General features: G+C 29.6%; 1 protein-coding gene across 1 annotated transcript; it reads left to right on the plus strand.

Annotated features, from left to right (window-relative positions):
- Window positions 1-4,153: 4,153 nt before the first annotated feature.
- On the plus strand, window positions 4,154-8,383 carry LOC115698618 (protein kinase STUNTED). Its single transcript, XM_030625738.2, is given in 11 exon segments — window positions 4,154-4,693; window positions 4,781-4,878; window positions 5,144-5,384; window positions 5,475-6,125; window positions 6,220-6,468; window positions 6,573-6,736; window positions 6,829-6,908; window positions 7,015-7,162; window positions 7,262-7,411; window positions 7,712-7,927; window positions 7,929-8,383. Coding segments are annotated over 11 exon segments (2,244 nt in total). The 5' UTR covers window positions 4,154-4,521; the 3' UTR covers window positions 8,004-8,383.
- The last annotated feature ends 2,146 nt before the right edge of the window (window positions 8,384-10,529 follow it).

Genomic DNA, 10,529 nt, shown 5'->3' on the forward strand with positions numbered 1-10,529 from the left:
AATCATTTCTTCTTTCAGTTTATTAAATACTCTCAACTATTATTCTATTTCTATATAACTTTTTAAATTTAAATTTTAATGGTAAAATTCTCCAAACTACTGAGCTATATTAACAAATTTAAAGTTACATCTATTTTTCACAGTTAAGTGTACACTTTTATACATGTAGCACATCTATATTAATACACCTAATATTATTATTTAGAAATCATAAAAGGATATTTTAAAATTTATAATATTTTTTATTTTTATAATTTTATTTAATTTTAAAATAAATTTTGAAATAATAATATTAATTATACCAATATAAATGTGTAAGTGTATACATAAATAGTCTATGGTGGCACACCTTAAATTTGTTAACAGTTTAGTAGTTTAGAAGTTTTACCACTAAAATTTAAACTTAAAAAATTAAATGCAAGTGAAACGATAATTGTAAAGGTTTAGCCAAAAACTCCATCAAACTTGTCTTTCTATATTTTTTCAATTTCATCACAACATAATAAATTTATATATATTTTTCTTTGAAAAAAGTTAAGTAATTTATATATTTGTATGACAAAGAAAGATCCATCATTTAGAAATAAGACAAATTTACACAATTCTAAATTTTATTAAATTATTATTTATTGAAGATCATACATATTATATGAAATTTACATTTCAACTACAAAAAATCAAGTTATTTAGGGATTGATTAGTTTGTGATTCAAAAATTGTGTTTTTTAAAAATGTGTTTTGGAAACAAAAATTTAAATTTTGTAAGTAAAAAATTGTTTCTAAATATGTGATTGGTTGTAGTGTGATTTAATATTTTTGAGTTTTAAAAAATTGAATATGTGATTGGTTGAGAATCTCAAAATAAAAAAGTAAGAGAATAATTGGAGAATTTTTGGATTTTATGATTTGAAAACATAAAAAAATATAAAAATGGTGTTTTCATTTTTTAGCCTAAAACTCAAAATAATATTCAAATTTTGTTTTTGAAAACACTCAACCAATCAAAAATTCTTATGTGAACCCCCACCATTTTAATTTTCAAATCCTAAACCAAACTATCCAAATTTTTTTAATATAATTAATAAAAATTCAATGCACTTAAAATAACTAACTTTTCTTATACGACGACGGCTAAATAAACAAAAGAGCTAATCACAAGTGGGATTTCTTTTTATTCTATAATTAGTCATTATAAATTTATCACAATTATTAACAATATAATTAAGCTTCATTTTTTTTTAATTAATAAGCATATAGTATATGTATATTGAGTAGTATTTTCAGAATGTGTAGACATTTAATTAATTGGGTTTCATTTTCTTTAGTTACCAAAGTATGGTTTTGTTTCTCATGTGGACCACTTTCAAGAGCACCTGCTTTATAGAAAGAAGAAAGCAGTCACAATTAATTAGTAGCTTTCAAATTATAATCAATTAGTTAATATATATATACTTCTAAGTACTAACTAATTATTATGATCATGCTTTTCAGAAAATATATTTTAATTGATATGAATATGATGATTTGATATGACTAGGTCAATCTTATTATCCAATAGTAAAAATTTCAACTAGATCATTCTCACGACATAATCAAAAACAATAAACAAGTGTACATAAATTATTATTTTCTATAATTTATGTATATATACATATATTTTTGGAGCCAACTAGATTGGTCAACATAATAATATTGTTTCATAAATTCAATTTTTTGGTTCGCAAGTTGCTAAGAAAGTTGAATAATAATTGATACATATACACTAAATATTATTAGAGACCGATGGTAAGAAAGTAAGTCTACATTACATCCTAAAGGAAGTGTTGGTATTTAAGATAATTTTTTAATCCAATTTTTTATATAAGTTATTTAAAAGTATTTGTAAATTTTTTAAAAAATTTAAATAATTTATAATACCAAAAATAAAATTTACATATTTTGTTGTACGTAGGATTATTTTTTCTTAGACACATGATAATTAACTATTTAAGCTTTCTTTTTAATATTGTAAACTATTCGAAAGTTTCTTAAAATGTTTAAATAACTTTAACTAATTACAATACATGTGATCATAAAAGAAAGAAGTTTTTTTTTATTATTTTTACACTTCAAAATAGTTTTTTTTTTTTTTTTTTTTTTTTGCATTTTTACAAAATTTTACATAAAAATCCCTATTACAACTAGCGCTGCAATTTAATTTGCAACAAAAAATCGTACAGAAACCCTTATTGCAACTAGCGATGTAACCCCTTTACAAACCCAAACTGTAAATTTGAAGAAAAAAAATTAAAAAATAGTATATATAGTAATTTCCCTAAAAAAAATTAAATTTTTTTCTAAATACCGAAACAAATAAAAATCTACTAAAAAAATCACCCATAAACGGTCTACTACATAAATTTCTAAAAATATATATTTTTATATTATATATACAATACTTTAGAGTGTTGAGTTAATTTGTCCCTCACGAGTGGCCCACCACCAGTCACAAAAAAGACCAAACCAAAACTTCTTTGATTTTCCATAGAAAGGTAATTCGGAACACTCCATGCCCATTCCTCATCATAACCATCCATGCCTATATATGTGGTAGTTATGCTTTGCAATATGAGGGATGTTAGTTTGAACTAGAATTGTAAGTTGGTGTGTGTCGAGTTAATCTGATTTGTATTTTGAAAAGGTTTGCAAAAATATAAGTTGTATCGTGCCGGACTATAACAAAATATAAATTGTTATGTTAATAATTTGGTATAGTAAGCTCAACATGATTAATAGATTCAATATTTTTGTACCGCGTTCAAATTTGTATCATATTTTACTCAAGCCAACCTGTTTTACTTAATTAGATCACCAACTCACTTTCTTATACGGATTCAATGTTAGCTTCATATTTTCATGTTTTTATTATAATTAATGGGCTAATTATTAAACTATATATATTTTAAATATTTTTTAACAATAACTATACATAATTATGTAAAAAAAAATTACAAAAATTACATAATATACTAAAAATTTGAAAAAAAAATTACAAGAATACGTTAATAAGAAAAAATATTCATTTTCACTTTGAACTTTTTTATTTATAAAAATATCTTTTCAGTAAAAATAATAAACTATTTTTCTGGTTGTTTTATAGTTTATTTATAATTGTATTATAGTTGTTATGTGATTATTTTTTAGTTATTTTATAGTTTATTTATAATTGTAGTGAGATTAATTTCTCGTTATTTTTTAATTATTTTTTTTTTATTTTTTACTGAGGAAAGTGTATATATATATAATTTTAAAGTTAGGTGTATTTTTATAATTAAAAATTTTAAGCCGTGAAATTATAAATAAAACATAAAAAAAATACTTTTAAAAAAATTTCAAAAAATAATTAAAATTATTAAAATTTTAATATTTACTATCATTTCAATTAATATATAATTGATAAATCATTTATTATTATTATTATTATTATTATTATTATTATTATTATTATTATTATTATTATTATTATCAAATTAGTAGTTTCTAATATATTACATTTTTAAGTTAATACTTACTTATGGTGCCTTCGAATTTTGAGAGATAAGCTAGGGAATTGTTAAAAGATAGCATTGGTATTTATTGTGAATATTGTACCACATAAAATAAATGTAAAATATTGAACTAAAAACATGGACTATTTTACTTATCGCTAATTAGTTTTAAAATAGAACTTTATTATTTTTAACATGTTATTAAAGTTATATCCCTTGCGAGCATGTGATCTTATCCGATCTGCACAAATAAAATCTCATAATTCTCAACAGTATTTAATGTCTTTCTCAATGTCATATTATTATTGGTATAATTAAATCTCAATTTTATATAACTTAAGAAAATATCTCATAAAATACAACCTATAAAAATAATAGTGTACTCCATAAAACATCATCCATTCCATGCCTATTTATGAATCCGATAAGTGCAAGTTTGGTAACTATTGGACGAGTGTTTTTTTATTTTAGGTTTGAAGTCCTTTGCAGAGTATGGGGTCCACCACCACGTCCATATCAGAAACCCAAAAATAACTAAAATCTGTTTATTCACTTGCTTAAAAAGTCGGTGATCATAAAATAATCATCATCACCATAACAATTACAATCAGCTATGGTTTAAGTAGCTTAATCAAACAAACTGATCACTACTCTGAGTAAACTTAAAGCTAAACAACTGTAGGACCGATCGTAGGCTAACATTTTCACTTCACACGCGAACTTCAAAACCAAACTAACGACGGTTGAAGCCTCAACAAAAACCACCTCTCTCTCTCTCTCTCTCTCTCTCTCTCTCTCTCTCTCTCCTCACCTCTCTCTCTGCTACTTCATACGTTTACTAAATTATATAATATATATACTATTTAACCTCATAAATGAATCCACAAATGGAAAAACAAAACAACCCAATAACTGGAAGTTGATTCTTTATGTTATAAATTAAACGACTTTGAAGAAAAAAAACAAAGACAAATAATAATACTAATAACAGAGAATGTTGCAGAATGGTTTTCCTGGAGAACGAGAAGTTGAAAGCTCCGGTGGCCGGACGGTGTTGGTGGGTATAAAGTTAGACTCTCCGAGTAGAGAGTTGCTTACATGGGCTTTGGTCAAAGTGGCTCAGCCTGGTGACTGTGTGATTGCTTTGCATGTTCTTGGCAAAAATGGTAAGAGAAATTGGATTTTTGGGTGTTTTGGGTAATTGGGTTTTGTTTGGAGACTGATTAAGTTTTGGTATGTGGAATGTTTTGTAGAGATTTTGGATCGAGACGGGAAATCAACGCTTCTTTCGCTTGTCAAAGCTTTCGACTCTGTTCTTGCTGTATATGAAGGTTTCTGCAACTTAAAACAGGTTGATTTCTCACACAATATTATATAACACCTTTTTATGTTGGTTTCATTTCATTCATTTGCTCCATTTTCTAATTTTGTTATATGAGACAATGATATAAGTAAGAAGACAAAGTAAATTTGGATCAGATATATTTTCTTTGTCGTTTTTGTCAAGTTAATTTTCCAGAAATACCAAACTCAAAACAAGCTGAAAATTTTAATGTTGGGTTACATAATAAACATACATTTGTTTATTTATTTTTCTCCGTTGCAAAATTTTGCAGGTGGATCTTAAACTGAAGATTTGCAGAGGAGCTTCAGTGAAGAAAATTTTAGTTCGAGAGGCTGATTCTTATTGTGCGAGTAGACTTATATTAGGAACTGCTCGAAACCACCATACAATCCGTTCAACTACTTCTGTAGCCAAGTATTGTGCCAAAAAACTGGATAAGGATTGTGGTGTTCTCGCTGTAAACAACGGGAAAATTGTCTTCAAAAGAGAAAGTAGTTCATCAGGAAAAACTGGTAACCCAAAAGGTTTAGTTAACTCATTTCGTACATTACTAAATTGGGTATGTCGGAAAAATCTTAATTGGGTAAATTTTTTGTTTGCAGGTAAAGAAGAAGATCAACACCGAACTGATGTTGTGGGCGGGTTGTCCCTTACACTAAATGAGACCCCAAAAGGAGTAAATGATGATCATTGCAGTGACTGCAAAGTTCCGGACTTCAACGAGAGCACAGTTAAAAAAAAGAGCTGTACAATCTGTACCCCCATATCTTCTTTGTCACCTAAATCTTTTGACCAAACCACTAAAGAGAGAGAAAAAGACGAGTCTTTGGCTCTAGTTGAGGTCCATAAAGCAGAGCCTGCGGAAAATTCAATCTCTTTAGTGATCCGAGAATTGCCCGAAGCTAGACCCGGCTGGCCGTTACTTCGATGCACCACCTTACCGGACCGGAGTGAACCGGAAAAGATTATGGTGCGGCAGATCTCAGTGGTTCAGTGGGCAATGCAACTCCCAACTCGGCAAATTTCATCTAATGGTGAGTTTGGTCCTAGTGAAGATCAGTCTTCTTCCAATCTTAATAGTGAAAGTGGAGCAATTGTTCCGGTGGATTCAGAAACGACAACAACGAAATCTTCACCGAGTACCAAAACCTTACCCCGCCGGGAGTTGGAGGGTCTTCATGAGAAGTACTCCTCAACATGCAGATTGTTCAAGTATCAAGAACTCCTATCAGCAACATCAAATTTCTTGCCAGGTTCGTTTCAAAAACGACTTACTTTTTATTTTCATTACAGTTTTTGTTTAAGGTAAGGTTCTAAAAACCATTTCTTTTCTTCTCAAAATTCCAGAAAATCTGATCGGAAGAGGTGGAAGCAGTCAAGTGTACAGAGGCTCCCTTCCCGACGGCAAAGAATTAGCTGTGAAAATCTTAAAGCCGTCTGAAGATGTAATTAAAGAGTTTGTGCTTGAAATAGAGATCATTAATACTTTAAACCACAACAACATTATTTCCCTTATGGGGTTCTCTTTTGAGGACAATAATCTTCTCTTGGTCTATGATTTCTTATCTAGAGGAAGCCTTGAAGAGAATCTTCATGGTATATACAATTTGTTTGTCTTTTTCTTTTTTATGAAAATTTTACAAGTACAATAACCAAATTTATCAACTATCTTCTTTCTTGTGATGAATAATAATTTATAGGGAAGAAGAAAGATGTGGTTGCATTTGGTTGGAATGAGAGATTCAAGGTTGCTTTGGGTGTGGCTGAGGCTTTGGATTACTTGCATAGCGGTTGTGCTCAACCTGTTATCCATAGAGATGTTAAATCCTCTAATATACTGTTATCTGATGATTTTGAGCCACAGGTAACCAGTGTTAAAGACTCTGAGATCTTTTAAGTTTGATTACTATTAGTTACTACTTTGTACTGATCTGCTTTCTACATGGACTTTTTCAGCTCTCTGATTTTGGACTCGCTAAGTGGGCTTCAACCTTATCATCACATATAACTTGTACTGATGTTGCAGGGACTTTTGGGTATGTGAAAAATCTGATCTTATTATCACAACTATATTATGTATTATTGTCTTTTCTCTTTTTAGTTTGTATAAGTTAATGCTAATGACACCTGATTTTGCTGCAGTTACCTTGCACCTGAATACTTCATGTATGGCAAAGTAAATAACAAGATTGATGTATATGCATTTGGGGTTGTACTCTTAGAGCTTCTTTCAGGAAGAAAGCCTATAAACAGTGACTATCCAAAAGGCCAGGAGAGCCTAGTCATGTGGGTATGTCTCTCTACTTGAAAAGGAAAAAAATGAACCTTTTAATGTATGTTTTTCTAAAGAATTTTCTTTTTTAACTGGGGAATAAACTTTTTTGTGCAGGCTAAGCCAATTCTTTATGGGGGGAAAGTTTCTGAGTTACTAGATCCATGCTTGGGCACTAATTATGAGCAGGACCAGTTGGAAAGAATGGTTTTAGCAGCTACTCTTTGCATTAAGCGAGCTCCTCGAGCTAGGCCTCAAATGAGTCTCGTAAGTCAGCTCACTTATTGCTCTTAAATTTCTTCAATGAGCCTAGGCTGTCAGCTGTTTGGTGGGCATGGAATAGCACATAAAAGTTATGAATCCAGACATGCAATGCAAACCCAATTTTAGAATTCAGTACAAAACAATTAACCTCTTTGAAAGTCACATTGGCATTTAATGATGTTATTGTTATACCCTTTTACTTCAATTGTTGAAGAGTTTCAACTCCCTATTAATATTTTATAGTACACTATTGGAAACTAGACAAGCTTTATTAATGGTCTATAATTTTGATGATAATCACAGGTTGTAAAACTTCTTCAAGGTGACCCTGAGATAACTAAATGGGCAAGGCTACAAGTTCTTGATGTGAGGGAAGCTGACATTGTGGACGAGGACGAAGCTTTTCCACGTTGTAATCTGCAATCACATCTAAACCTTGCACTGCTTGATGTGGAGGATGACTCAGTCTCCATGAGCAGCAGCAGCATTGATCAAAGTGTGTCATTAGAGGATTACTTGCAAGGCCGGTGGAGCCGCTCATCGAGCTTTGACTAATAACTACAATTTTACATGCCAAATCCTAAAAACTTGTTAATTCACCTATGTGTGTGATTCTTTTGTATAATAGTCTAGCCCTCCTCCCTCCCCTCCCAAAAAGAAAAAAAAAGGTAAAGCTAAAAAAGAAAAAGAGAGACAAAAACAAATGTACAAAGAGGGTTTTGGATGAGAGGTTGTTTGTGGGTGTTCCCTCCTCCTTACCCTTTTACTACTCCACAAAACTTGTTCCTTGTTGTTGTTGTTTTTTCTTTTTTCCTTTTTCACATATGATTTCTTGGTGTTGGGTTTTTAATCCCTTGATCCCAATTACAGAGCGACTAATAGTGTGTTGTAATTCTAAACAAAGACAATGAGTTTGTAATTCTTATTAATTAAGAACCAAAAAAAAAATAATAAAAAAAATCATATATTATCTCATTTCTCTAATAATAAATGGTAATACTTGTCAAAATTCAAAAGTGGGCAATACGTAGGTAGTGGTTGTGGTTTCTACAACATCCAACTTGGTTGTCAATTGTCATGGTCTTTGGCATAGAATTGCTTAATTTGCTTTGCCTTTCAAATCAAAACCATTGTTCCCCCACACCCATGTTCTTCAGCCATTGCCCATCACCATCTCCTTTTTTCAATCTTCACATGATGCTTCATGTTTAGTGCGCCTAAATGTTGTCCCTACTTTTAAGTCATCAAGTCAATACCTCAAAAAAAAAAAAAAGGTTATAATATATATATATATATGTATATGTATATATATATATAACCCCACAGTTGAGCTTCAAGACCAAGTCATCAAAGCAAATCCACCGGTTTTTTTCACTCCCTAAAATCTTCACCCCCACCTGCTTGTACGGAGATACTCTAAGTATCACGTGAGTGTAATCAACATTTGTGTAGTAGCTTTTGCCACTAATTAGATTAGAACATGTTTGAAAGTCATTAGGTAGTGTTAGTGTAATTACCTACTATTTTAAAATAGGGAAATTTTCATGAGTACCTTTCTACTATTTGAAATTTTTACACCAAAAATACAATATAGACACTTTATTACATATATATATCTTCACACGTGAAATTATTAACTTTATTTTATTACACTTTTACCACTTGCACACACAATCCATGTAGCCACACACGTCATTGATTGATGACTTATATCAATCGCACCTTACATCATTCCCTTATCTCTTTTTCTCTTCTTCTTCTTTTTTTTTTTAATATTTTCAATTTCTTTTCAATTTTTTTTTTTTAAAAAATAAAACCTCCATAGCTGAACTCTTCTCCTTTCCTTGTGCCAAAAAAAAGTTCTAAAATGGGGTTGAAATCTGTAGCTAATAGGAATAAGATGATGGCTCCGATTTTGTTCCTCAATTGTGGAAACGTGAGCGAGCTCCTCCTAAAAAAAAATCAAAGGTTGCTGCCCAGGAAAAAATTCATCAAGATGATGCTCAAAAAATGATTAAGATGGAGCTGGTCTTCGATCTCAGGTTTGTTTTCGGTTTCTTTTTCGTTTCCCCCCTTTTTGAATTTTTTTTTGTATTTGACATTAGTGTGTTTTGTGTTTATCGATTTTACTATGTTAGGTTTTTCATTTTAACATTTCTTTTAGTTTTGTTTGGTTTTTTAGGGCTTCTATTTTTTTAATTTAATTTATTTGTTCTTTTTATGAGTTTTTCATTTTCGTTTGTTTAATCTTAATTTCTGTTTTATTTTGCTGTTTTTGTTTTTCGAGATGTTTTATTGTTTTTCATTTCAGTTTCTTCATTTGATTATTTCTCATTTTGTAATAGTTTTTTCATAGTTTTTTAATAGTGTAAACACCTTCTGTATGTATTTTTTTTTAATATATTTTTTTGTCTAGTTGTTTCCTATCCATTTTTATATCATCAATGGGTAACAATGAGATTTATCATGGATGTTGATGTTTAAAGAGTTTTTCCTGTATTTTAGTTTGTATACAGTTGTTTTGTAGTTTTATTATAGTTTTGCTACTTGCATATGTTATTTCATTATAAAACTAATATGCAACTATTTGCACAAAACTTACCATGTATAACTGCTATTTCTTGTTCCCCGTCAAATTAAATTTCTGCATAATATATAAACTATAATAAAACGATAATGCAACTATAAGGCAACAAAAATAAAAAATAAATAGACTTATACGTAACTGATTGTACCTTAATTCGAATTTGCTCTTCTTATTGTGTTTTTTAAAAAAATATATTTATATTGGAAACCAGTAATCAATCAAAATGCAACTGTATCTAACGTAGATGTATTATTCATGAGGTTTTTTTAAAAAAATTTCACATCATACATTGTTTTGGATTTGGTGAGAGTTCCAGATCTGTTTGTTACAGATCTACATTTCATGAATCTGGATTTCGATATTAGGGGGAGTTGTTTTGATCGAATAAAACAGAAAACAAATGTGTAATTTCAGTTTCTTCACAGTTTTTCTAATTTTTTTCGTCATTTTCTGTTTAGATCATTGCAGGTCTTCTTTTCCAGTTGATTTTGCCAGAATTAATGGTTGTATTTTCCTCGTTTTGGTTTCATTTTG

This window comes from Cannabis sativa, chromosome X (assembly GCF_029168945.1).
Source record: "Cannabis sativa cultivar Pink pepper isolate KNU-18-1 chromosome X, ASM2916894v1, whole genome shotgun sequence".
In the NCBI taxonomy this organism is placed as follows: Eukaryota; Viridiplantae; Streptophyta; class Magnoliopsida; order Rosales; family Cannabaceae; genus Cannabis; species Cannabis sativa.